At 56.7% G+C, this 27,138-nt stretch overlaps 2 protein-coding genes across 2 annotated transcripts; one reads left to right on the top strand and one right to left on the bottom strand.

Annotated features, from left to right (window-relative positions):
• The first annotated feature begins 1,959 nt into the window (after nucleotides 1-1,959).
• Nucleotides 1,960-8,448, top strand: DLK2 (delta like non-canonical Notch ligand 2). Its single transcript, XM_026051198.1, has 5 exons — nucleotides 1,960-2,056; nucleotides 3,730-3,793; nucleotides 6,052-6,182; nucleotides 6,954-7,098; nucleotides 7,603-8,448. The coding sequence occupies exons 1-5, from the start codon at nucleotides 1,984-1,986 to the stop codon at nucleotides 8,381-8,383; spliced, it is 1,194 nt and encodes a 397-aa protein (XP_025906983.1). The 5' UTR covers nucleotides 1,960-1,983; the 3' UTR covers nucleotides 8,384-8,448.
• A 2,429-nt stretch (nucleotides 8,449-10,877) lies between these two features.
• On the bottom strand, nucleotides 10,878-26,508 carry ABCC10 (ATP binding cassette subfamily C member 10). The gene is made up of 21 exons (XM_026051215.1): nucleotides 26,327-26,508; nucleotides 24,316-25,672; nucleotides 22,879-23,106; nucleotides 22,495-22,651; nucleotides 21,746-21,885; nucleotides 21,205-21,284; nucleotides 20,896-21,067; nucleotides 20,109-20,207; nucleotides 19,704-19,893; nucleotides 19,223-19,300; nucleotides 18,320-18,511; nucleotides 17,805-17,934; nucleotides 17,235-17,430; nucleotides 15,550-15,893; nucleotides 15,225-15,394; nucleotides 14,746-14,906; nucleotides 14,082-14,335; nucleotides 13,621-13,766; nucleotides 13,073-13,170; nucleotides 12,748-12,860; nucleotides 10,878-11,071 (listed from the first exon to the last, which is right to left on the bottom strand). Exons 1-21 carry the CDS (start codon nucleotides 26,485-26,487, stop codon nucleotides 10,936-10,938), a joined length of 4,602 nt encoding a protein of 1,533 aa, XP_025907000.1. The 5' UTR covers nucleotides 26,488-26,508; the 3' UTR covers nucleotides 10,878-10,935.
• Nucleotides 26,509-27,138: the final 630 nt, after the last annotated feature.

The following is a 27,138-nucleotide window of genomic DNA, read 5'->3' as shown; positions in this document are numbered from 1 at the left end:
AGCGGCCTCGCGGGCCGCGGGGTCCCCGCGTGGCCCCCGCCTGGGCCGGGCCCCGTGGCCCCAAGCAGGGGGTCCCGAAGAGCCGCCGAGCAGAAGGGTCCCCGAGAGCCCCTCCGCGGTCCTCGGTGCGCCCCTAGCCGAGTGCTGTCCCTGGTAGCCCCGTGCGGGCGACCTGGCCGTATCCCCGGTAGCCCCCAGTGTCCCGGGTAGCCCCGAGCCCGGCCAGGCTGCAGGGGATGGGGAAGGCGGGAGCTCCCTCGCGTCGGCAGCCCCGAATCCAGGCGCTGTTTGCCCCGCTGCGAGGCGGCCGCGACGCCTCCCTCGCTCCGGGCGCCCCTGGGGTGCCCCAGCGCCAGTGCTGCCCGCTGTGGGAGCCATAGGAGTCCGTGGGGCAGCCGTGGAGATGCCGGGAKGGGGGCTATAGGGAACCTCAGGGGAAATGACCTTTGCAATGACACGGTGAGCCGCTAACGGCCCCAGCAGGATGCCAACTGTTCAGCCCTAAGCCCTAAATTATTTTATAAGTTTCGTAGGAATCGCTTCTCCCGCCCCTGAAATGCAGCAGCTGTTCGGCACTGCCCAGCACTCYGGGGCAGGAAGCGAAGGGCGATCGGAGCAGCGCGGTTACAAAGGCAGCGCGCGCAGGGAGGACGCGATGGGCTGCACTGGCACCCGGCCAGGGCGGTGACACCAGCGCCCCGGAGCCCCCCGAACACGCCACGGCCTTTGTAGGTGGCGGGTTGCTCGGTGGAAAGCTGCTTCGAGCAACGCCGTGGCTTCAAATTCAGCGGGCGATTCGGGCTGGCCCRGGCAGGTCAAGCCCTCAGCAGGGATCCCTACGCCCCATCCAGTAATAACTGTGTGTGCGGGGCGGGGGGAGGCGCGGCTTTCCAAAATCTTAGAAGTCTTTCATGTAGGTGTTGGCCCAACACAACCTTCTGTAGCTTGAGAGTCAAGCCCAAAGTGGAATGGCCCCTGTCCATCACACCCACGCAGCTGGATGGAGCCCGCTCCCTACCCTCACCGCTCTCCTCGCACAGCTATTTAACCCCTCCCATCTCATTACTGTAATATCCTCATGATATCGCCCCGGAGTATCCTGCCCTTAACAGCCCCAGGAGGCTGCCGGGGAGTGGAGCCTTTCTAGAGAGTGTTTAATGTTACTTCGGGAGGGCAGGAGACGGCTGGAAGATATCCAGGTGCGGGCAGCCTGGGCTCACGGGGCACTCTGTGGGGCGGCTGGGAGGAGGATGAGAGGTGTGTGCCTGCCCCACTGCTGTGGGTCCCGTGCCGCCCGTTTCACTCCCTTCCTTTGGAAGTGCTGCTTCGCACGCTGCTTTTCACTGCCTGCCACTCTGCTGGATCTACTCTGCCCAATGCTTCCTTGGGTCTAAGCGAGACCCAAGGAGCTTCCCTCTTTAGCTGTCGTCTGGGCAGGGCTGCCCGCTGCAGCCCCGTGTCGGTGTCGGCAGCAGGTCGGCGGCTGTGGCTGCAGCGCTGCTCGAGAAGCAGCCGGGCTGCCCGTGCACCTCGACACGCGCTGCGGGAGCAGGAGGAGGTGGGGCTTTGCTTGAGGTGAAGCCGAGGTCCCCCTGAGCCACGGAGGGAAATTGGGGTCCCCACAGCTGGGCTGGTGTCTCAAAAGGCTGGTGCTCTCTGGGCAAGCGAGCGGGGCAGGTGCTCCCGGCCGTGCTGTGACAGCCAGGGCTCCTGTACACTCAGCACTGTAATTCTCCCATGTACAGTTTTAGAAAGTTTTTTGGTACTTAATGCTCTAGTGTTGCGTTGGAGGAAAGAGCCTGGAAAGACAAAGACAGGAGAGCAGTGACGAGTCCCTACAAAACTGSATGTTTCAGATCAAAACTCCCAGGCTATGTGGAGGAAGTGGACACGTGAAGAGAAGCTGCTGCATGGGCCAGGGCATTTTCTGAGCTTGCTGTTTTTATCCCTGCAGGTGTTCATCTCGGTGGGGCCACGCTGACCATGCTCAGGAGCTTCTGTCTCCAGCTCATGTCCTTGGTTTGGATCCTCTTGGCCCATCACCAGCTTGCACAAGGTGTGTCTCTATGGAAACACATCCCTCTGGCCTATGTGCACCTTTCCAAACCTGCCCTTGGCATTGCTGAAGCCTCCTCAGATCACCATGCAAAATAGAGCTGGCTGATCTTCAAGACCGGAAAGTTACTCAGTCATATGGCACATGGGGGGTGACAGGTGACAACTGGAGACCCCCTGCTCTTGTGCCAATAGGGGCTCACAGCACCTGAGCAGACCAGCAATGAGAGAGGTCCTGTTGCTGTCTCTCTGTCAGCTGCAGCAAACATCCCTGAATGGATGGGCCTGTTTGGAGAGACTGGACAGAAGGGTAAGAAGGTCCCAAAACTGATCAGCTAATCTGGATCTTGTGAGGCAAAATCCCTTCCCAAAGATGAGTGTTGAATTCCCAAAGCCATCAGCAAGGAGAGAAATAATTACAGATAGGAAAGAGTGATCCCCAGGCTGGGGCTGAGCATTCCCAAGATGCTGCTCCTGATTTGCAGTGACCTGTTTCAGGAGGCTCCTGTGCTGAGCAGCTGGAGCCCATCGCCTTGGTGCTGCTAAGGCCCATTGCCACCATTGGGGTGTCCCTCCCTTGCTTCCCATACAGCGTGCAGCAAATGGGCAAAGCCTGGGTGCTCATGGTGGCGTGGGGACTCCAACCTGCCCTAGTCTGGGATGGAGGAGCCAAATCATGCAAGAACTTTCATCTCCTGGGGCTGGCTTGGGATCATGTTGGGCTCCATGAAAACTCCTGATTTCCTKATTTGCTCCAACACTGCTGCCCAGGTTGTCTGCCCGTTTCCCAGCAAGGTTTCCCAGCACAGGGAACGCTCCTGCCTTGGCRTCTTGCCGGAGTGACGAGGAGCAGGAAGGTGGCTGGGGCGCCTGCAGCTTCTGGGGGTTCYGGGGTCCCAAGGGAGCCCCAGGTGAGCTGGATCGAGCCGGCTCCGTGCAGGGCGGAGGCAGGAGCAGGTGCCTGGGGAGAGGGGCTGGTGGGGATGAAAGCAGATACCTGGCTGGAGCAAGCAGGGCAGGAGAGGTGGCGGGGCCAGGCCGCGGCTCAGTTACACCTTCTGTGGCTTTTAAATAAATAAACAGAACTAGATACCTGGCCCGTTGTTACACCCCATTCCTGCCTCGCTCTCTGCGCTCACTACTTGGTCATGGCAGAAAATAGGAGCACTTATTTCAGCCTTGTTCATATAGCTGGGAATGGGCACGTCCTGGGAGAGGAGGATGCCACTAACCCATCCTTGCCCTTACCCTGACACCTCTCATCTCTGGAAGGATCTCAGCTGAGAGACAGTGGGACAGATGTCCCAGGCCCTGTAACACAGGGCACAGTCCACAGCTCTGACCAGCTGAGGGATGCAGCACGTAGGTGATGGGGGAGATCATCAGAGACCAGACAGTTTTGAACRCTGTCCTGTTTCCCAGCAAGGCACAGTGTTGTCACTCCTCACGTGACTGCAAAATCTTCATCTCGTGTGTGGTATGCAGCAGTTGAAGAGGAGATCTCAGCAGAGGTGCTGGTGGAAGGGCAGACTGAGTGCTTAAAATGGAAAAAAAAAAAAAAAAAGGTTTTATAGTCACCAGGACCTGAATGCTGTGAGCCAGCAGGGGCATGAGCAGATCTGGAGTCACGCACTGTCCCTTGTTAACGTTATCCCCCCATCTCCTGCCTTGCAGGTGATGACTGCAGTGAGCGCTGTAATCTCGCCCACGGCTGCTGTGACCAGGATGGCAAGTGCAGGTATGGCGTGTCCTTGAACCCCACTCTTGGTGCTCCTGGTGGGAACTGTTCTCCTTAGATGCCACCTTCCAGGTCCCACACCCCTTCTCTAGCTGAGGAACCTCCTGCTCCGCACACCCACACCTCAGAGTCAGTGACTCTRCTCTCTTTGGCCTTACACCAAGGGCCAATGGGATGGGAAATTTTGGCCCCTCAGTCCCTTGATGATGGACTGCAGCGCTCCTAGGTTCTCCTCACCACTCAGCTATTGACATCGTTCTGCCAGACCCAAACCGTCCTGACAGTCTGGCAGGAGTGTGGGCAGCACTGCTGTGCATCAGTGATGGGAGGGAAACTGGAGGCTCAGATGGGTCGGGGAAAGACATCAGGCAACAACAGGTTTAGAAGAAGGCCAGCCTTTGGCTTCCCTGCTGTTTGAGATGGGATGCTCTCCCTGGGAACATGGGACAGAAGAGCTGCCAACATATGAGGAAAGGTCTGAGGGCATCAGCAGCCTCAAGGGTGACTTCTAGAGACAACAGGGGGGTCTAGGTCGGGATCTTTATGAAGGCCATGCCAGGAGGTTGGTGGGCCATGCTGGCCTGCCAGAGAGCAGCCCATGTACCCCCACAAGCCAACTCTGTCCCTGAGCAAGAGTGTGTGGGTGATACCTGGTGTCCCAGCCCCAGTGGGTGTCCAGATCCCATGAGACAGAGCTCAGAGCATGTCCCTGTGCTGCCGCCAGTGACACAGCAGCGCTGCCCAGGTGGCCCTGTCCCCTGCCCAGTGCAGGCTGGCAGAGCCTGATCCCACAGGGCAGCCCTGGAAGCAGCAGCCCAGCCCGGGCGCCTCTGTGCTGCTGCAAGGAGCTGGACATCCCGCTTGCTTAGAGGCCCTTGTTCTCCTCCCYGGGGCACGCTCAGCTCCTTCTCACAGCGGCGCCTGGCAGCGCTGTTCCCGGCCACTTGTTCTTGCCCAAAGGAGCAGATGTGGCTCTGCGGTGTCAGGCGGGGAGCTCCGGCCAGGACATCTGCATGGCACGTGCCCGGCGGCACCGGCCGTGGCCTCTGAGCCCAGCTCTGTTCCTGCTGGCCCCCGGCTGCAGCTGCCGGAGGCGGCTCCTCCCCATCCCTTCCATGCCCATGGGAGAGGGTGCAGAGCCCGGGGCAAGGCGCTGCTCTGCGTGGAGCCCTGGGTGGCCTCCTTGGAAGCTGTTCTGGTGCAGACGAGCGTGCGAGTTGCTGCTCCAGATTTCAGGCCTCCTGAGCGCTTCCTGGATCTTGCAGGAACCCATTGAAACCACCCCCAACACGAGCCTTTTCTCTGACCTGGCCCCCTGCCTGTTAGCTTTTAGGGCTGGCTCTTCTCCCCTCAAAAGGCAAGCCTAGGTCTCCTGTTCCCCTTGCTGCAGTCTATGGGCACCCTGGGGTAGAGCTGTCTCTCAGATCTGAATTACRAATGCATTTTGCCTGATTTTGTCAGAATCTCATCCATTCCCGTCAAAGAGTCTTGTTTGTTTGTTTTTCTCTTTCATTTAACCTTCTCCCCATCTCTTGGGAACAGACTACTGTTACAATAGCCAGTCCCAGCTGCTGAAGCGCAGTGTCTGACCAGCCTGGCAGCGCGGTGCTCACCTGTGCATCTTGCTAAAATGAGTCCTGGCCGYGAGAATGGAAGCTGTTACTTATTGTGAAGACCACATTGTCCTTGTTAGGTTTAATTCTTCCCTGTTTGGAGTCTAGCCTTGGTTACATTTGGTGCCAAATGCACCTCCACTCAGCTCTGCTTCCATAGACATGCCCTTTTCTTCTCACCTCGTTATCACTTCCTTTCCCCATGGGAGCTGCAGGTCTGAGGGCAGGGAGACCAGCGGAGCAACAGCTTTGCTTCCAGTCACTGCCACCCAACCACTCGCTTGGCTCAGGGTCCAACCACTGCGTGCTGCCGGGATTGCTTTTCCCATCACACCTCCCCAGGGAGCTTGTAGATGAGGGAATCTGTACGTCAATCACATCGAGCAGGGCTCCGCAGCTGGATTACCATGCACTTTACAGGAAAAATCACACGGACAAATTATAATGGAAGCAGGCAGGATGGAACAGACAGTCCTCGAGGGCCGGTTCCTCCTTCCCTTAGGGAGATGTCAGTAACAGCCTCCTTGGGAGGAGGGAGCCAGCAGGTTCGTGGGGCTCCCTGGGAGGCTTTCCCAGCGTGTGGCTCCGTGGCGCAGGGAGCCAGCCCCTGCGTCCGGCTGCCCGTCCTGTCCTGTCCCTGTGCAGGTGCGACCCAGGCTGGGAGGGCGAGTTCTGCGAGGAGTGCGTGCGCATGCCGGGCTGCCTGCACGGCACGTGCCACCAGCCCTGGCAGTGCATCTGCCACAGCGGCTGGGCCGGCAAGTTCTGCGACAAAGGTGAGACCCGGGCTCGGCACGTGGCACAGGCGGCCGGGATGCTGGGCCCAAGGCAGAGGGGTGGCAGGAGGTGGGTTTCACTCGAGCCCACGCGCTGAGGTGCTGCCTTCCTCTGTGTGGGTCGGGGGGAGAAGCCACTGCAGCCACGTGGGTGGGTGGGACAGGCACAGCTGGGAGCAACCCTGGTGACGCCGGCTGCCAGGGAGACGGGATGTCACCCGTGTCAGCTGGGAACATCCCTTTCCCCTTCTGCGAAAGAGGCCAGGCTGCCGGGACCTGCTCCCTGGCTGCATGGCAAGAGGTGCCGTAGCTCCCACGAGCCTCAGGAAGTGGAGCAAGTGAACTCACTGCCTTTCCCACGCCACGATGGGGCTCTGGGCAGCACCTCCCGCTTCCCACAGGGCTTCCTGCCTTCAGCAGGTGGCCAGGGGGTCCCCTTGAGCGGCCAGGAGGCAGCGTCACCACGTAGCCTCTGTGCACACCAGCGGCGGCCCCTCAAGCCAGGCAGGTTTGCAGGGGCACGAGGGACGTCCTGCTCCCCATGAACCCAAATCCTGTGCCATAGGCAGCCAGGCTGAAACATCTGCAAACTAGTTGGGAAGCACCGCGTACACGCAGTGTTTCTGTTGCTGTGGGCATGTGTTAGAGAGGGGAAGAGAGAGAAACTGCTGCCATTTCTCAGTCCCCCACAAGTTTGATGGGCTGTGTTGGTAGTGAATTGGCCACATCGCCCTCTTTTCTTACTAATCCTGCCTGCTTCTTTCCCCTCAGACATACACATCTGCGAACACCAGTCCCCGTGCCAGAACGGGGCCCAGTGCATTTACGACCGAGATGGGGAGTATTCCTGCCTGTGTCCAGAAGGCTTCCACGGGAAGGACTGCGAACTGAAGACAGGGCCATGTGAGAAGGCAGGGTGAGACACAGCAGCAGGGGCAGGGCAGGCAGCGAGGTTACAGGCAGCAGCAGTGCCAGGCCAAGCACTACCAAGCAAGCAGTGCCCCAGCTTGGCCCAGTACCGGTGGATTTCCACGCATTAACGGAGCTAAGCCCAACCCAGGGCCCTTTGCAATCCTACCAGGGCAGGGACCATGCTGTGGTCTGAACAGAGGCCCATCGCTTGTCACTGTGAATGTAGTGACTTGGCATCATTCATGCATTTGAGGATCAGCAGCAGGGCCTGCTTCCTTTTCACACTGTTTGGCTTAAGCCTCTTGCTGGGGAACAACAGGCCTGTGCATGGCAATATCTTTGGGGGGACCATGTCCCATGGGGAGAGGGCACCTCCTGCCCATGCTTCTCTTTGAGAAGGGCTGTCCTGCCCACACACAGCCGAGCAGCTGTGTGTGTTTGCCTCGGTGGGGYAGAGAAAGCTGTGCATTCTCCGGGCCCGTGGCCCATCCTTGCTCTCTCCACGCAGGTCTCCGTGCAAGAACGGGGGGCAGTGTCAAGACGAGAAYGGCTTTGCCAGCAACTTCACGTGCCGGTGCCTCGCCGGCTTCGTGGGCGCCCTCTGCGAGACCGACGTGGATGACTGCCTCATGCGTCCCTGTGCCAACGGTGCCACCTGCCACGACGGCATCAACCGCTTCTCTTGCCAGTGCCAGGTGGGCTTCGAGGGACGTTTCTGCACCATCAACATCAACGAYTGTGCCAGCCAGCCCTGCAAGAATGGGGCAAAGTGCTACGACCGCATCAACGACTACGACTGCTTGTGCCCTGACCGTTTTATGGGCAAAACCTGCGAGATTCCCATCCCCGAGCCCACCTGGGCTGCCCCCTACCACGGAGCGAACCCCGAGAGCGTCGTTGTTGTGGTGAAGAGCACCACCAGCGAGATGCCGGGGGTGACTCAGCTGGAGCCCGTCAGGACTGTGGTCACGGGGCGTCGCGTGGCCAACCACAGCGAGAAGGTGCCCGGGGAAGGGYTGTTGAAAATCTCCGTGAAAGAGGTGGTGACGCAGCGGGACTCGGGGCTGAGCGAGGCCCAGCTGGTGACGGTGCTGGTGTTCGGGATCCTCACCGCCGTGCTGGTCCTTGTCACCGTGCTCTTAATCCTGAGGAACTGGCACAGGGGGCGTCAGAGGTCGAACTGGTGCCAAAGCCCCTCGCAGGCTGCGAGGAAGCTCCAGGACCAGGAGTGCCAGGTGGGCATGCTAAACACAGTGCTGATCGAGCCCAGAAAGACGACGGAGCTGTGAGGACTCTCAGAGCCAGGCCCCGGCCRGCCGCCGCGCCGGCACCCCCTCGAACTGCCGCCTGGGGAGCCACGAACGGGGCAGCGAGGAAGGGCTCCCCGGCCCGCGAGCGCCTCGGCCAAGCCCCACGGTGTCAGCCAAGGCCTGCGGTGTCGGCCAAGGCCCGCGGTGTCTTGGCCGTGCCTGGGGGACGCCGCCTGCCCCACRCCGCCTGCCCCACGCCATGGGCCTCCACAGACCAGGCCAGCCCCATGTGAGCGCCCTAGGCGCCCTGCCTGCCGCAAGCTCTCGGGAACGGGGCCRGGAGCCACCGGGAAGGGGGCGGCCTTCTCGCCCCTCCAAACCCTGCCGGGCCTCGTGAATCTGTCTCCGCGACGCCGGGAAGCGGCTTCACCCCGTTGCCTCGGGCTGTTTCTTCTGCGACCTTGGGGCTGTTGGTGCCTGCCCGGGCCTTCGTGCCCCAGCGCGGGGCAGGGCAGCTCCCCGCTGCTCCTGGAGGCTGCAGCCTGGGTGTTTTCTGGACCCCAGGGAGGGACGAGCGCCCTCGTTCTGCGGCCTCGCGGTCCTGTGAAGCCGGGGGAGGAAGCTCTGGTGGTTACGTGAGACCCTCTYGTGTCCGTTCTCTGCCTGTGTGATGCCCTCTCTTCTTGCTGATGGATTTGGGGTTACAAACACATGCRGTACCTTCCTCCTGATGACCTACATGTCTTCTCCCCTACCTACTGAGCTGTCCTGTCTGGTCCATCTCCACATSACAAGAGCTCCTTCCCAGCTCCAGCAGATGCTTCCGCTTCAYTGTTTGCTGATGGGGGGACCCCGTTCTCCTTGGGGTTCTCAGGGCCTGAGCTGGTCCTTCTCACACATCCTTGCAGGTGAAGCTGGAGATGGACAAGGCTGGGGCTGAGCTGGGTCAGGAGCAACACGGGACCTCACTTACCTTCCCAGGCACCTCAAGGCGTGCTGCCAGGACCAGCCTCACATCAGCCAGTGCAGCATTTCTCCGTCCAAGGCTAAGCAACTTGCCGTGGATGCAAGGGCAGGCTACAGAGCCTGGGATGAGCTTGGGAAGCAGATGTGGCACTCACTTCTCTGCCATTACCAAAGCATGGCAGCACATGACCAGGTCACCCTGTATACTGGGTCAGCTGCTGCTTGTTCTGGTCCAGCGTGCAGCAGAGTCCTGCCAGGCCCAGGATTTTCAGCGTCTTCCCATGGACATGGAGGGCTAAGCAGTGGATATCAAAACAAAACCAACCAACCAACCAACAAAAACCCAGCTACTGGCCTGTAGGGTTGCTGTGCAGGGCCCAAGGCGGYGTGCAAAGAGACTGGGCAGAGGAAGTAGCACCCAGCCAGGAGGGAGACCTGGGGCTTCATCAGAAAGATTATTTTTTTAATATGTGGATGGATAATGTACMTTTATGAAATAAAACAAATACAAGCCCAGACCCAGTGCATCAGAGAACTATAAACTCATTTAGGCTGGAAGGGACCTCTGGAAGCCATCTAGTTCAACCTCGCATTCTCAACATATGCAGTTAGAGCAGGTGGCTCGGCTGCTTGTTGGGTTTTGAGCATCTCCACGCAGGTCCAGGCAGGGTGGTGGTTCCTCCCCATGTTCTGGCCCACCATAAACCTTTAGCTAGTTGGAGGCCCTCTGCTTCCCTGCGCTGGAGCTGTGCTGCTGGGAGAGCGCCAGAGGCTCCCAGAAAGAAGTGGTAAGGCTCGTGGGATGGAGAAGCATTTAGTGTATTAGGCACTAGGCAAAGAAGGAYGTGGCTTCAGGGAGCAGAGGTGGCTCCTGCAGCCTCACTGCAGAAAAGGGACATGGGCCAGGAGAGCAGAGCAAGGATGTGTACCTGCCTGGAGCAGCTTCCGAGGCTCAGGGAGAAAAGGAAGAGGCTCAGAGTGAAGCCATGGGAGCTGATAGGAAGAGCAAGCTCATCCTAAATCTGACAGAAGCTGGAAGGGAAGATAAGGAAGAAGAATAAGAATCATTGGGGAAAAAAAAAAAAACCCAAAAAAAAGAGGTCTTGTCATAAATCAGCCTGAAAACCTGTAATGGGGGAAGGTGTCCGCGGGGAGGTGGAAGAAGAGGAGCAGGGTCCCCTGGTGCAGCCTCCTGGGAGTGCCTGGTGCACCTGGAAAGCACGCGAGGATGCAGGAAGGGGGGTCCCTGTGCAGAGAGGGCACCTCTGCTACAGCTCRCCAGGAAGCCGAGGTCTGGGAGCCAAAGAGGACAGCTGAACAACAAACACAGTGCTAGGGCATTGCCACTTTATTTTAAACTGCACCTGCGAGACAAGGTCTCAAACTAGGAGTTGTTGCCTCCCCACTGAGCAGAAGATAAACCCTCTGTGATCTCAGAAGGGAGCCGTGGTGTGGAGCAGCACCCCACCAGCCAAGCTGGCACAGCCCTAGACACCCATCCCCATTTTCCCTACTGGGATGGGAACAAACCCTTCTCCCCTCTCAGCAGCTCCTGGCCTGCCAAGCGGGGGCCAGGGCAAGAGGAAGGCCAGCAGCGGGGCTGGGCTCCGGCCGGGCTCCGGCTGTCACTGCTGCCCGCTGCGCAGGAGCTGCTGGAACAGGGATCCCTCCTTGTCCCGCAGGCGGGCCGGGGAGTCGAGCTCGGCCACCCTGCCGGCCTGCATCACGAGCACGCGGTCCGAGTCCAGGACGGTGCGGAGCCTGCGGGACGAGAGGCCGGCCCCGGTGACGGCCCCACCGCCAGCGCCGCACGGAGTGGCCCTCTTCTGCCACCCCCTCTGCCTCCCTTCCCCTCCCTCCCTGTCCCCTCCCAAAGGCCACAGAGCAGCAGCGATAGCTTTGGGCTGTCGCGCACTGTGCAGGGAGCAAAAACAGCCCCAAAAGCTGCAGAGCAGAGGGAGCGCTCAGCGTGAGCAAGCAGCAGCCCCAGGGCTCAGCCCTCAGGTTACTCTTTGGCCMCACATCAGAGCCAACCTGCAGCACTGACAGTCACCTGGAGGGGCCCGGAACAAGTACCAGGTCACTTTTCAGGCCTGCATCCAAGTAATGGCTCACCTGGAGCCGAATGGCTTGGGAGATGCACAGGCACAACCCAACCTTGCCATCACCCTTCCTCCCTTACTGGTCTCTCTTGTCTCCCTTCRTCCAGTGGAAGAGGGTCTGGCACCATCTCTGGCTTGCTGCCTGGCTTGCTACCAGGCTTGTTGCCTAGCCTCCTGTTATTCCTCACTTTTCTGGTTCTCCTAAGAGCTCCTCCATCAAAGAGCCATCCTCTTTACCACAGCTCAGCCCACAGAGCACTTACCTCCTTTACTGCACTCTAATCTCTCTAGCRTAGGAACCACATTGCTGCTCCCTCTCATCTCTCCTCACTACCTACTATCTATTTTACCAAGCAAAACCCACTCATTTTACCTGCAAGGCCCAATCCAGCCATCATCTGTCACTCCCACCTCTGCACAGCAGGACACCAGCCCCCACCATCTGCTTGTTTGCCCTTTGTGCTGGGAAACAACTCCCCCCGAAGCACCTCCATACCACTGCATTACCCCTCTAAACTCCCATATCCCTCCAAGCTCTCACTCAAGAGGCAGCAGGCAGGAGAATATCTAACASTCACCCAGCCCTTCCCGGTAGCTACAGTCTCCATCTCTGTCTACAACCATCTCGTGCCCCTACTTCCCAGTTTAAGCTGTCAGCTCCGGGGCAAGCAGCGCCAACCTGTCCTGCCCGGGCTACATCTCGCCTGCTGGCGCGGGGAGCTGGAGAACAGAATTATTAATCCATGCAGGGAGCTGGCTGCAGCCCTGCTCCTCCAGCTGTCCTGCAGTGCCCTCTGCTGAGGCGGGGATCCCGCTCCACCCGCACATTCTCTTTGCTCCTTTCTGCAGGGCATTTCTGCACTGCTCCGGGTGCTGTTTGCCAGAGCCACGAGAGCCGATTCACCACAGCATGGGGTACACAGACTTAGCCCTTTGCTGCCCCCAGCTTCTGGGTACAACATTTTCATGTACAGTCCTTCCAGCACCCGGAGGTGTAAACCCCAGAGGAGTGAACCAGRCAAGTGCCAGCCTTTTCACAGAATCACAGAATGTTCAAGGTTAGAAGGGACCTCTAGAGATCATCTAGTCCAACCTTCCTGCTCAAGCAGGGACACCCACAGCATGTGGTACAGGGTGGCGTCCAGGCAGGTTTTGAAGACCTCCAGAGAAGGAGACTCCACAACCTCCCTGGGCAGCCCGAAAGCTTTTGCACCCCCAAAGCCCATCCCAGAGACCTCCCTGCTCGGCTCGAGGCGCAGGCATGGCAGGGCAGCGCAGCGGGGCGGCGGTGCCATGCCGGGTGAGCCAGGGCACAGCAGGCTCAGCCCTCTGTACCTGTGAGCGATTGTCAGGACCGTCCTGTCGGCGAAGCGCTGGCGGATGGTCTGCTGCACCACCTGGTCGGTCTTCTGATCCACGCTGGCTGTGGCCTCATCAATGCACAACACCTGCCAGGGACAGAGGGAGAAGAAGCTCCCAAACATGACAGGGAAGTTCCCAGTCCCAGCTTAGGGACAACCTGACAAGGTATCACTGGTCAGGTCACTCATCCCCAAAACTCCCAAAGTTGGGAGTAGCCCGACTACTGTGCCCGACTACTGTGCCAGCATCAGCATCAGCGGCTGCCCTCTCCATTATGCCACCAACACAGGGCACTCACCTTGGCCTGTGTCAGGAGGGCTCTGGCCAGACACACCAGCTGCCTCTGTCCAACAGAGAGACTCTTCCCTCTCTCTCCCAGCTCGCTGTCCAATCCACCTGCAGGGATGCAAGCTCAGCAGTCACCCGCCAGGCTCTGTGCCGGGCCCCAAACTGCTTTTCCAGGCTGAAGCTTCCCCAGTCCCACTGAAAACCCCAGTCACGGAGATGTAAGCAACAGCCAGCACTGAGATGCAACACTCTGCTAGAGCCAGAGCACTGCTGTGTCCCTCAGGCTCTGCTCCAGCATTTGCTGTAGTCTGGTCTTGTCAGCAAGATCAAGACAGACAGGCCCTGCCTGTCTGACCCACACCACCTGCCAACCTCTTGCTACGAAATCTTCAGGGAGCGTCCTGGGGGTCTCAGTGGCCTCTTTCACCACTGTCCTAGTGGGGCCTCAGCTATCAATTCCTCTCTGCATCTGTGGGGCCCTTCTCCCCAGCTGCTGGCTGAGCTGAGGCCACCTCCCCTCTCTGCACACAGGACTGGCCACGCTGGGCTCAGACTCACCCATGTGAAGGACCACGTCCYGCAGGTGACACTGCTCTAGCACCTCGTACAGCTCAGCGTCCGTGCGCTGTCCCTGCGGGTCCAGGTTCTCTCGGATTGAGCCACTGAACAGAAATGGATCCTGGGGGATGATGGCCAGCCTGGACCTGCAAGCACGGGAGAACTGAGGACACGAGGTGGGTTCAGTGGAAAGCAAAGGTCTGTTTCTCTGGGGTGAGGTGCCTTGGCTTGCTGTACGGCTTAGATGCACAGCGACAAAGCGTGGGTCATATGTTCAGTCTGGGATCCTCAGCACAACTGCTCAGAAATAACAGAGCATAAGATGCTGCACAACACAACAAGAGGGTGCCCACACAGCAAAACTGTTTCCCCCTCATTCTGCCTCTCAGCACCCAGCCCCTGGCAGCTCTTTCCCCCCATACCACCCGCCAGTTGCCCCCTATCTGCTCAGCCCTCCATACCTCAGGTCTTTCAAGCCCACCAGGCGGCTGTCGACACCGTCCAGGAGAATCCGCCCTGCTTTCAGCTCCAGCATRCGGAAAAGCGCCAAGAAAAGGGTGGATTTTCCGGATCCCGTGCGACCCACAATCCCCACCTTCTCTCCGGGACGCAGGGCGAAGCTCACTCCATCGAGTGCGTTGGGCAGGCCTGCCCGGTACGCCAGAACCACCTCCTGGAACTCCACGTGCCCCTGGCTTGGCCAGTCTGCAGCAACCTGACAGGGACCAGCGCAAGACACTGTGACCCACTGCCAGCTGCAGGCCCCCTGTCCCCAGCCAAGCCCCAGCCACCCCTGYGGCTGGTTTCTTGGCCCTCAGACCCCTTTTTCAGCCCATCTCTATCTCCAGCCCTTTCTAGGCTTGCTTTTCTCTGGCAGCTCGGTGACAGTGCCCCTTTTGCTCTTCCCCCCTTCACCTTGTTCCAGGTTTAACGTCTTCCTGAGATTCACCCCCTCGAGGGATGTACTGGCAAAAGCTGAATTATCAAGGGAGGTGCCGTGGGTGTGGGTGAAGGCCCTCCACCCATTCACTGGAACCCTGTGATCTCTGCCAGGAGGCAAGTGCAGGGCACAGAGCCAGAGAATGAGAAACAGGCCAGTGTCTGAGAACATATTTTAGCTTTTACCTGGACCAGTTTATCCTGAGGTTCTATGGGGATGTCTGTTGTGTACTCCTCTGTCCGCTCCACGCTCACCATCATGGTTTCTGTCAATGTGAAGCTGGAAATGAGGCCTGAGAGCAGGTTTGTGACAGACAAGGCGTATGAGAGTGCCAGACCCACAAGTCCTGAGATGACAAAAGCATAAACAGGCATGTTACTGGCAGGGAAGGATCTGTGATCCTGGTGGCAGGACAAAGAGAAGAAGGCACTTCCGAAGTGGAAGAAGCCACTGTTCTGGAGGGGGGGATCCCATTCTGGGATGGAGACATGCAAGAGAAGGGACGGGAGCTAAAACACTGTTTAGGGGGTGAGTTGCAGGGGGACCACAAACAAATGCTCCATCTCCCACCAGCATAGGGAGCTGGTGAAGCTCTCAAATAGGAGGGAAGGTGCCCTTGGGCCACAGCCATGCGGAGGGCACGGAGTACTCCCTGGAAGCCCACCTGGATTTGCCAGTTGCTTCTGGTGCTGGATAATGGCAATTCCTGCAATAGCAGTAACCACTGCAACGCCGATCATCTGCAAGCGGATGTCCAGCCACTGCATGGCTGCGTTGCTGGCAAAGAGGCAGCGCTGGTTCTGCTCCAGGCGCAGCTGATTCTCCATCTCAAACCTGGTGGGGACATAATAGAGGTCTACGCTAGGCCGTGCAGCTCAGCACTGCCCACATCACATCAGGAGAGGAGAGTGGGGATGCTCCCAACATTGCAACCAGTCCCATGGCTCTGGTGCATAAACAGAGCCACAGCCCTGGTTGCCTGYGCTCACCTGCGTGTTGCTCGCATGGCTCTGATGCTGCTCAGCCCCGAGAGGGTCTCGGAGAAGTGCGTGTAGATGGGCGAGAGGGTGAGACTGTAGAGGCGCTTGAGCTCCCGCGACGTGCGCCGGTAGTAGCGCTGCACGCAGAAGTAGAGGGCAGCCAGGGGCAGCAAGACCAGGGCAACCCAAGGGAGGCCGTAGGTGATCATCACCAGCACGCCCAGGAGCCCGTACGTGTTGGCCAGGAAGATGTTGAGGATGAAAGGCAGGCTGTCATCCACGCAGTACAGGTCTGAAGAGAAGCGGTTCAGGATGCGGCCCACCGGCGTGGTGTCAAAGAAGGTCACCGTGGCCTGGCAGCAAGGGAAGGGGAAAACAAGAGCCACGCTGGGCTGCCGTGGGGCTCGGCTGCACAGCGGGGCCCTGGCAATGCAGAGCCAAGCACAGCCAGGCTGGCCAACAGTGTCACCCCAGCCCCACAACTTCCTCTGCTGGGAAAGAAGCCTCTAAGCCACCACCCTCTTGCTAAACAACTCGAGCAGCTCTCGTGGTGAAAGGAGGGAGCCCTCCTGTGCAGGATGGCTGACAGGTTCCAAGATGGTAGCCACAAAGTTATGATACTGCCAATCTAGTCCATACCTTTAAATCCTAACCTAAATTCCATGCCCAAAGGTACCTCTCCAGGTCAGGCTTAGAGCTAATATAGGGAATGCCACACTACTGTGCTGACGCAAAAACTAATCTGATGATTTACCTGGATCCCATAGTGGAACACTGGTAGCCAGCAAGATGATCCTTTAATCCTAACCTCTAATTTTCTAATATTAGTCAATAATCTTAATCCTCTAATCCTAACCCTAGCCTGAAGACCTAACTTTTCTCAGGACTGGGACTTTGTTATCTGGCATATACCAAAACCAAAACCAACCAAATCTTGCCTGATGACTCCTTCCAATCTCATCTGGATCTGAATCTGCGATCCTGCAACAGATCAAACTAGTCCTCACCTGAGCTATATCTCTAATCCTAATGGTGAAGAGATATAAACCAGCTTGACATGGAACAGAGTGAGCTCTACTGGGCCTGTTCTGACTCCTGGCTCATTGGCTCCTTGTGCTCCGAAAATTTCCTTGATTCTTTACCCCAATAACCACCAGAGCCCAAGGGACTCTGCTAACCTACACACTCCACACAGCCTATTCACTACGTGCCAGCCTGGGAGGTATTTTCTGAACCTTAACTTGCTGGCTTCAGGTGGGCCAGGTTCTTCACACAACCTAGAACAAAGTGCCCTCAGAACAAAGTACACCTTGCACAACATCAGTCCTACAGTCCAATCTTCATGGCACTTTGACTTGAAATCTTGGTACTTTTTGAGTTCACGATGGACCTCAAGTGACCCAGAGTCTCAGCATACAGSTTGGTACTGGTATCAGGGCGTTCTCAGCCTGGAGCTGGGGTTTGCCAAAGGAAATTTAGGGCTAATTTTGTGTTTTGTAACATTTGGTAACCCATCTCTCTAGAGTGGATGCTGGAAGGATTACACTTCAAGCCTTAACACTATATCCTTAACTATCAGCTAACACCAAGGGAAACTAATTCACATCTCAAACTCTTAACCCCAACTAGAGAAAAATGTCAGGGAGGAGAGACTTGCAGGGCTCCCAGCCTGTCCTGACTTTTCTGGCCGTTACCTTTATAACCCGCTGGAGCAGCCGGCTGTGGACAACAGTGGCAGCACGGATGGTGCCAAAGGCAAAGAGGAAGGCCCGCAGAACGGTGAAGAGGGAGTTGGCTCCTGCAATGCTCCCATAAACTGTTAGGTAGAAAGTCACATCCACTGAACCATTGGAAGTGACTGTGACTGCGTCCAGAGCTTGAACGGGGAACCTGGGACACAGAAGGAAGAAGACCATGGATCTTCCAGGGTCCCTGAGACARTAAACTCACAGATGGCATGTCAGAACTGAGGGGAATGCTCAAGGGGAAACCAGGACACTTCAACCAGACAAGTCTGTAAGAGGCCATCCACTTGACATGCTGGGACAAACACATTCCTTCCCCAGGCTGCCTCCTGATGGTTTCTATCAGCCCCATTTTACAAGCCCCACAGGCCCCTCATCAGTTCCCTCTCAGGCCAGGAACTTCATTTATCTYTCTTTCTCTAAACAGTCACACAAACCCCATGCAGCAGGATGGTCAAAGGAAAAGCAGGGCGAGTGCTGCTGGCTGCCTTTGGCATCCCCTGGCCAGCGATCACTTACACAAGCCCAGCAAAGAGCAGCAGCTGTGGGGAAGGGAGAGGAGCTGAAGAGAGCATCACAGAGGTTTTTCCTGTCGGGGGTATGCTGGAGATCCAGTGTGATAGCCACCAATCTGAGATATTTCTTGAAGCTGCAGAGAGAGACAGAATGCATGTGGAGGAATTCAACCTTTGAATCAGCCATAGGAAGCAGAAAAGAAGAAAGGAAATTTTGTTGTCATCTCGKGCTGTCCTTGTTCTCCACTGGCACAGCTGCAAGAGCAAGGGACCAGCCCTGAGCTGCAGCAGTGACTGGACACTGCTGGTGGGGGTAAAACTGCAGCAGCCAAGTGRAGGCCAGCGCCTGTCCCCTTCCCACCTATGTTATTCAGTCTAGGGAACAGGAAGGTAGGAGTCTTCCTGCTGCAGTGAGAGCAATTAAACCCCAGCTGCCTTCTTTTCCATGGGCTCTGCACACAGACAAGGAGCAAGAAAGGAAGGTCCAAAGAGAGATGCAGTACTGGGCCATGGCCTCACCTTGCATCAGGAACAGGGAAAAGAGGATGGACAACGCCAAGCAGCTGCCCACTGCCAGCCAATATGCCTTGTACACCTGAAAAGCTACTGCTCCCTCTTTCTTCTCCTCCTCCTGGTGGAGAAGGGGATCATCTGGGGTCAATTCTTCTGCCTCTGTCTTTATGGCATCCTCTTGGCCTTGCTCCTCAGGGGCTGTGGGTACAGAGGAAAAAGCAAGGTCAGGGCAACATGAATTCCTCTTGTAGCTGCCCCTCACTGCAAACAGAACAAGCGTAGGCTATGGGGCAGGCTTGTCTTCCCTCCTCCCTTCCCCTTCAAGCCAGGCATGCCAACCCTGGCAGACTTTCATCCAGATCTGGACTGTGCTAGGAGAGAAGAATCAAACACTAACCCTGGTGAGGACCCAATACTTGGGCTTTCTCTCCCCCTGTGCACACACCACCCACAGATCAGCACTGCCACAGCAGAGCAGGGTGGTGGGATCACTATTCTGAGGCCAGATACGTTTTCTCCAACTTAACGTGCAATTCCTGACAAGCCCATAAATGTGTTCATACTCTCTATGGAATTATTTCTTGTGGACTGTTTCTGACAAAACAAACAGAAGCACACAGCAAAAGAGTGCAAGTGGGAATGAAGCAAACGGGATGCAGTCAGCTGAATTAACACAGACTCAGGGCCAGCAGCTTTAGTCTAATCATCTCCATCCACTCTATGATATCTGGTCACCACTTCCTTTCTCTCTACTGCACTTCACCCATTGCTCCTCTTTCCTACTTACCCCCTCTCAATGCAACTGCCCTCAAATTTTATCAAGAGAGCCAATAAGAACAACATACTTTGACTGAATGTTTGAACTGAGCTGCTCTGCCCCCATCGCCCTCAAGCTCGATGGGTACTGACCTCTATCCTTCTGCCTCTTGTCCGTGTCCTTGAACTTGGGGAAAGCTTCCACAAGTGGCAGGATCTCAGCCGGTGTTCCTGCAAAGACAGAAATGCAAATGCTTCAGGGTCTGAGGAACAGATGCCAGCTTCTAGCAGTCTTTTTCTACGAAATGGTCCAGTTTGCTCTCTCATTACACCACCTACCTTCTCTCACTACCTTTCCTATTTTCTCTCACAGCATCTGCACCCTTTAAAGGCTCTGCTTCACACGTCCTGCCATGGCATTATGCCTTACGAACTCACCCTAAGGCCATGCTTTTTATGTGCATCTGCACATCCCCTTCCACTCTGTCTTCTCTACCTACTTGCAGTGTCCTCAAGCTCTTTTTCCTTTCCTGGGATCCCCCAGTTAATCCCATTCCCTTACAGCCATCCCTGCTCATGCCACTCAGACTGTCATGCAGGCACATGCAGAAGCCTCAGACGCCAGTCAGTTTACCTGTCCTGACCACCCTGCCATTGTCCATCAACAGCAGAGCATCAGCCTTCTCCAAGAACTCTGTCCTGTGGGTGCAAAGGATCCTCGTCTTGTGCTTGAGAACTCCCATAACACATTTCTGCATGATATGGTTGGCTACATTGGCATCGACAGCTGCCAGAGGATCGTCAAGGAGGTAAAGCTCTTTCTCCTGAGGGGAAGGAGAAGACAAGGATGCACTTCCAGGCAGTGAAAGAGAGAAAGGACCCAGTGCCTCAGCACAGCACACCACTGGCACCTTGGTCCTGCATGAGGCGAGTCAAGCCAGGCTGCTGGAGCACAGCGCCCAGCTGGGTGCTTCCAGCTTCTCTACATCTGATGGACACTGGGTGCCATCTGTCCCAGCCCGCCCGTCGTGCTTTTTACCTGGTAAACAGCTCTGGCAAGGGCTATTCGAGCCTTCTGGCCCCCACTGAGGGTCACACCGTTCTCGCCAACCTCTGTCTGGTCACCTGCTGGTAAGATCTGAAACATCAYACAAATAAAAAAATAAATAAAATCCACCTAAAACAGGACAGAATGCTAGAGGGGACTCAGAATCAAAACTCTGGGTCTTTCTCCTGCCTCTGGCAATAATTCCTYGGGGTGATATCTTACCAATAAACTAAACTGTAAATGATCCATACTCTGGTTCTGTGGATGACTGGAAAGYTTGGCCATATTCATGCCACTAAACTCTCTTACCCTCCAGAATGGGATGACCGGACTTGAATTGCTGAGTAATAAATTGTCTGAGTAATAAATTGTGATTGGAAGTTTTTGGGGGAGAGCAATAACTGTGTGGGATGAAAACCATGTCAGGGACCATTCAGTTTAACATTACAGACAATTGAATTCAAGTATCTGGTAACAGTTCCCCCTCAGTTTACTAGTAGATATATGGTCTGCAAATTCTCAAATAAATATCTTCACAGAATACTCATAATTCCTGCTGAAGCAAACATGAGCTCCTAGTGCTTGGCATTTCAGAAAACCAGACCCAGCTTATACACTGGAAGAGGAGACCTGGCTTCCTACCAGGTGTAATAGCATGTTCCCTGGCTAACACCATGGAACCTGTGATACCTGCCTGACCGCAGGGAGCAGCACAGACGGAGCCTCTCCAGCTCCTGAGACCCAAAAGAGCATCGGCTGCTGGGATTCAGGCACTCACATTCAGGTCCTCAGAGAGGGCACAGGCTTCCACCACCGTCTCATAGAGCCTGGCATCATACTCCTTCCCGAAGAGGATGTTCTCACGCACGCTGGTGAACTGGATCCAAGGCTCCTGTGCGGTCAGCCCAAATCCCTGCTCCAGGTCACACACATAAACTTGTCCCCCTTGCCTGCAAGCGCACCAAAGGTGAGGGGAAAAAGGGAGCAGTGCAGAATTGCTGGTAGACCAAAATGGGGTGGCACTGGACAGTCCCTGCCTGTCATGGGATGCAGGGGCCAGGCAAGGAGGAGTTTTTTGACTACTTACTTAATGAGCTCCCCAGTAATGGCAGCAAGCAGGGAGCTCTTGCCAGAGCCAACCTTTCCAACAACCCCCAGGAGCATCCCCTGCAGAAGGAAGTCAAAAGAAGCAACCTGTGGCTCTGAGCAGGGCAGCCTGCCCAGGTTTCTTGAGCCACACGCAGCCTTTAAGGAAGCTGACTGCTGTCCTGAACTAGGACTATCTCAAAAGGTGCAGCAGCAGAGCCAGGCACAGTTGCTGAGTAAACCAGATTCCTAGTCCTGGTATGGCAGGACCCACGTCTGCAAGGAGTATAAACAGCCACTGAGCCACCCTGGAGCCCAGCTGTGTCCTCAGCCCCTGTTCTGGGAAGCAGGTGGGAAGCAGGGGGAGCCATGCCAGGATCTTCTCCAGTGCCCTGCAGCTCCGATAGACTGGACACATGCTGCATGCACCTTAGCCAAGAGATGATTTTGACGCACAGCTCAAAGGACAACCGGCTCTCCCTGCTCCATTATTTGGCTCCTCTGGGGCCATCTTTCCTCCTTCCTCCCCTATTTCTGCTCACCTTTGTCACCGCCAGGTTCTCCACCCGCAGCTGCAGCGAGCCTGTGGATGGGGCCTGCTCGCTGCCTTCCTCCTCGGCTGGTGCCCAGGAGAAGGCTGCTCCTCGCATCTCCACGGCGGAGGCAGGACCCGAAGGACTCCCTGCAAGGGGCAGGCAGCACAATGTACCACCCTGGCAAGGCCGGACAGTGACAAGTCCATGATGTCCTGGACCCACAGGCACCCACCTATCGGTTTGTCCTTAAACTTCTCCTCCCCTCCCCAAACTCGCCTACCTCCAACTGTGGCCATACAAGGTGACCTGACCTGCTGGCTCTCGGGGAGCCACGGTGAGGACAACCTGCTTCTCCTACTGCTGAACACAAACAAATGGCAACAGGCAAAGGCGGAGAGAAAGGCAGCAGCGATGGCTCAGGAGAGGGGCACCCATCTGAGCCTTTCTGCCAGACTAAGCTGAGTTCTCAATAGCTTCAGTCTCAGAGGAGCTCTGGAGACAGGTCGGAACAGTCTCTTCCAAGGGGACATGGATGGCAGGGCTCAACGGGGACAAGTGACAGCAATGCTACAGTCTTTCCTCCTGCTCTCCATAGAAACTGAGCACCTTCACTCTGCCTCCAACAGTGCCTGTCCTGAAGCACGCGGTAACAGCCAGCTGCTGGTGCTACCCCTGTGTCCTACACCACTGCTCCCTGCTCCGAGCCCTGCCTGGACAAGGTGCAAAGCTCAGCATCCTGCTCCCTACTCCATTACCTAGAGCATAATAAGCCTCCAGGTCCTGGTCTGCGAGTTCAAGGAAACGTTGGATTCGATCCAGGGAAACTTTGGCATCCAAGGTCCCATTCAGCACCCACGGGAAGTTGTTGAGGGGCAGAATGAGCATCCCTACGAGGGCCAGTGCTGTGAATACCTGTGTGGGTATGGAAACAACTGTGAACTGGAAGCAATACCTCGCTTGCAGCCTGTACCCTCCAAACAGCTTCCCCAGGGGCAGCCTGAAGGGGCTGGGGGAGACACTGACTCTCCCAGAGACCATCCCTCAACCTGCAGCCCCACTGGGGGCTCCCGCTCCTCCGGAGCCCTCCTTGCTGCCCCCGGTGAGCGCTGCTGCCACCTGGCATCTCCCTGCTCGCTCACCTTGGTGGCAGTGAGCTGGTGACCCAGCAGCACATACGTGAGGAAGATGACAATGGAGACGACAACGGGCAGTGCTGCCCACAGATACACGCACACCGCGTCCAAGTACTTGATGGCTCTCAGCTTCCGCAGCTCTTTGGCGCGGCAGGCGTCTATGCGGGCGCCAAAGTGCTGCTCCCAGGCGTAGAACTTGACCACGCGGATGCCACACAGGARCTCGGTCATCAGCTGCAGGAGAAGAGGGAAAGCCTGAGAGTGCAGCTGGCGCCCGCCTGACACAGCGGGCACCACCTCAACATCGCAGCCAGGGCCACGTCTGCAGGTGCCTCCTACTGCAGGCCCAGCTACAGATTCCAGGAAACATTTCTCGATAACAAGGATATAAATTCACGCAGCAGCTGCTGGGAACTTTGCTCTTCCTCACTGAACCAGCTTGCTCAGCTACCTGTGCTGGGTAAAGCTCAGGAGGAGGCAAACTACWACACTGCTTCCCAAGTGAAATATATGCAACAGAAGCACGGGGACCTGTGCACTTTATGGCTCCAGTGTGGACACTATTCACCCCTGCTGGCCTGGCATGACATGGAATAACGAGCCACGGGGGCTGCCACAATGCAGCTGGTGGCAGCTATGGATGGCCAAATCCAGCAGCTCGGGAAGCCCTGCAGCACGTTCCCCTCCCATTCCTGCTCTCAGGTCAACATGAGCAGAGAGAGCTGAGACATGTCTGTGCCCACCATGAAAGCAAGCTGAGACCAGGGACAGCAAACCAGTGATACCCCACACAATCAGATGCAGCTTCTGTTAAAAGCTCCAAATGGGTCTGCCACAGGGCTGACTTGTGCTTTATACTTACAAAGCGTGGCAGAAATAGGGACTGAAAATGCTGCCCCCTCACACTGAAGACACTGGGCTCATTTGGCATCATTTGACTGGCAACATGTTTKGCATGAGGTGAAAGAGGTGGCACTCCAAATATGCAGAAAGCAGTGGAAAAGATGGCTGTGGGCATCAAACTGGAGCAATATAAACCATTATGGCCATGAGCATTGCCTTTGTCCATACTGCAAAGCACCTCAGGATTGAAAACATTACTGAAGTAACAGGATAGAATCACCTGTGAGAAAAGAAATAGGACTCCTACTTTAACTGTTTTCCAAACAAAAAGTACCCATAAGGAGCCTAAATTTGCCCAAGAGACGAGGTGAGACAAATATTTGAGGTTCACTACTTTGTGGGTAGTGAAMCTGCATCACCCTGAGGCACTTCTGTGTGTGTGTGCGTGTGTGTCCCTGTGTCCCTCTCCGGCACTTTTCTCAGTAAGTTTAATTCAATCAATCCACTTGGGATTCACAAGTGCTCAAAAAGCCAGTGTTCTAGAGACAAACAGAGACAACAAAGAGCAGTGAGCCTAGAAGGCCACCAGCTGCCCCTCACCTTGACCCGTGTGTCCTTGTGCTTCAGCATCTCCTTGTTGCTCTTCATGATGCGGTTGGCTATGACCTTGTTTATGGGCACAAGCAGCAAGGCCAAGGCCAGGCCTCCCAGAAAGGCCACCCCCACCTGCTGGTAGAGGAGGTAGAGGGTAATGGCAAACTGGAAGGGCAAGCTCCACACCTCGTGGAAGCTGAGGCAGAAGTTGACCAACCTATCCGTGTCTGTGCTCATGAAGTTGACAATCTCCCCCACGGTGAAGCGARCGAGGCTGGTGCTGCTGACACGCAGCGCCTTGCGGTAGATGGCAGAGACGACGGCGGCCCGCACCATCAGCATCACCTTGTACACCTCGTAGCTGAACTGGTTCCTCAAGAGCGCGCCCAGGAAGGAGCCAGCGAAGAGCCCGAGTGCGTAGAGGACCCCGTGGCTCAGGGGCTCCTGCTGTGACTCCATGAAGTTCACCAGCAGGTTCAGAAGCAGCGGGCCCGAGAATCCCAGCAGGCTGCCAGCCAGCTTGAGCAGCCCGAGTGAGTAGAAGCGGAGCCCGAAGACGGAATGCAGCACTGGGAGGAGCCGCACGTGCTCCGGGGCTGCCGCTGAGCTCCGTCCCCTGCTGCTGTCCCCTCCCGCAACGAGGGGGCTGCTTAGAGACTCGGTCTCCTCCTCCGCGTGCCGTGGAGCCACCTTCTCCTGCCAGCGGGAGTAGAACTGGCCGCAGACGCGGGCGGCTCGGAGCTGCTGGGGAAGCACGTAGACRTCCTGGGGCTGGCTCAGCATCCGCCGGTAGCCACGCTCCATCAGAGGGTTCATCCAGGCGTAGGAGAAGCGCGAGAGCCAACTCTCCCCGTCCTCTGCCACTGCCTGGCACGYGGGGATCCCTGCGCCCGAGACGAGCGGCTCTCGCTGCCAGGAGGTGTTGATGGAGAGAAGTTCTTGCCTGTTGGCAGCTGGGAAGAGGTAGCTAACCGCATAGAGAAGAAGACAGGCCAGCTGCAGACAGAGGATGGAGAACCTGGCGCACGCCGCAGGGYGGGCAGGGGACCAAGCTGCCCCAGTTTGGCAGTACCACAGCAGGGTGATGATGAGGGAGGGTGCAGGGAGGAGAGCCAGGAGGACCAGGGCTGCGGGTCCCTGGGCAGAGCCATGAATTGACCTGCAGAGCACGAGAAGAGCGGAGCCGTGCGTGAGCCACGTCACTGCAGCAATGCTGCTTGCCAGCACCTCCAGGTACACAGGGCCCAGCTCCTGCTGAGAAATGGCCACTGGGATGATGTCGGCGAGGAGGAGGCCAGCGAGCACGAAAGAGGCAGCAATTCTGCACCTCCAGCCTAGCCTGTGAGGAACACTGGTGCCACATCTAGAGGAGGAAAGAGACAAGAGAGGCTTTAGAGTAGAAAACCCATYGCCTCCCACTGACACTCTCTTCCCCTCCCCACACCCCCCAATTATCCATCTGCTCTCAACTTTCTAGGATYCAGTTCCCCCGCTTTGAAACATTTTTAGGTGTTGTTAAAACAGATCAAGTCAATACATCCCACTATCTAATCAGCACCAAGGATGCAAGAAAACACACACACAAAAATAGACTCTTTGTGAAGAAATTTCTCTAGAACCTGTGATATCTTTTGGTCAAAACAGACTTCAATGTTTAAGGACTAACAAAAGTATATACTTATCATTTTTAGGTCTGTAGGATTAAGTTTCTGTGCCACATTCCTGATCCTTGCTTTCTTGTCTTTGTGACATTTTCTCTACAGAGATTATGGTCTCTGTGACACTTTCTGTGTTTTTATTCCCACTAACCCTCCCTGTTCTTTCCAGGCTCTTTTCTGCAATAGAGTGACCAGAGCTGCACACAGCATAAGAACAGATACTGACAAATGCAATAGCATTATAAGATCGAAACCTTTTCTGGCAACGTAACTGGAACACTGAAGGGGATCCAATTCTGAGCATCCCATCCCCACCTCCAGCCTGGCCTCCACTCCAGGAGGGAGCCGCGGGGCTGTACCTTGGCGTGCCGAGGAAGCAGGCGCTGACCGCTGCCAGGAGGACGTGGGGAGCCACGTTTAACGCCAGCTGGTTGAAGCAGTGCCCGACGCTGCCGCGCACCCACACGGGCACTGGATCTTCCGCGCTGGTTCCACACAGACCCGCTAGCACATTCTCCATTCTTTGCCCAGCCGGGAAGGCAACCGCATTCCTAAGGGCTCCTGGGGTGGAAAAGAAAAAGAAAGCGCGTGAGGCAGAGGACAAAAGGGGAGAGCCGGGGCGGGGTGTGATAAGGGATCAAGGCACTTCCTGGGTGACAGGACAGGCCCCGCTGCGGCACCCTCGACACCGCATCACCCGCTCCATGAACCGGCCAAGCTCCAGATTAAAGTAATTATGTTATTTATGTTATTAAAGTAATTATGTTATTTATCCCCTAAAGGCCCTTTAGGGCCTCACCTGCTCTGTGAATGTGAAATTTCCTGCTTATTCCCAGGCTAAACTTGTTCCTGCCCAGCCCTTCCTTGGACACTAACGCAGGGAAGCACGTGCCTTTCCAGGCATCCCTGTGTATCCACCGCGTGCTGTTCAAACCAGCGCCTTCCAAGCGCTCGTCCCGCTCTGCCCCGCTCCCACAGCGCAGTCCCTAGCAAGCTGTGCCACGCTCAGCACCCCGGACCTGCCGTTGGGAACCCGCATTCCCGTGTCCGGGAGCACCCAGGAGGCCAACACAACCCCTGGCCCTCGGGCAGCCATTCCCAACATTCCCGCTCCCGCCGGGAGCCCCCCCCCACGCGCCCATCCAACCCTCCGCCCCGCCGCGTGCGCGCA

The sequence above is a fragment of the Nothoprocta perdicaria genome, unplaced genomic scaffold (assembly GCF_003342845.1).
Source record: "Nothoprocta perdicaria isolate Ctin4 unplaced genomic scaffold, notPer1 scaffold_73, whole genome shotgun sequence".
Classification (NCBI taxonomy): Eukaryota; Metazoa; Chordata; class Aves; order Tinamiformes; family Tinamidae; genus Nothoprocta; species Nothoprocta perdicaria.
This window is presented reverse-complemented; position numbering and strand designations above follow the sequence as displayed.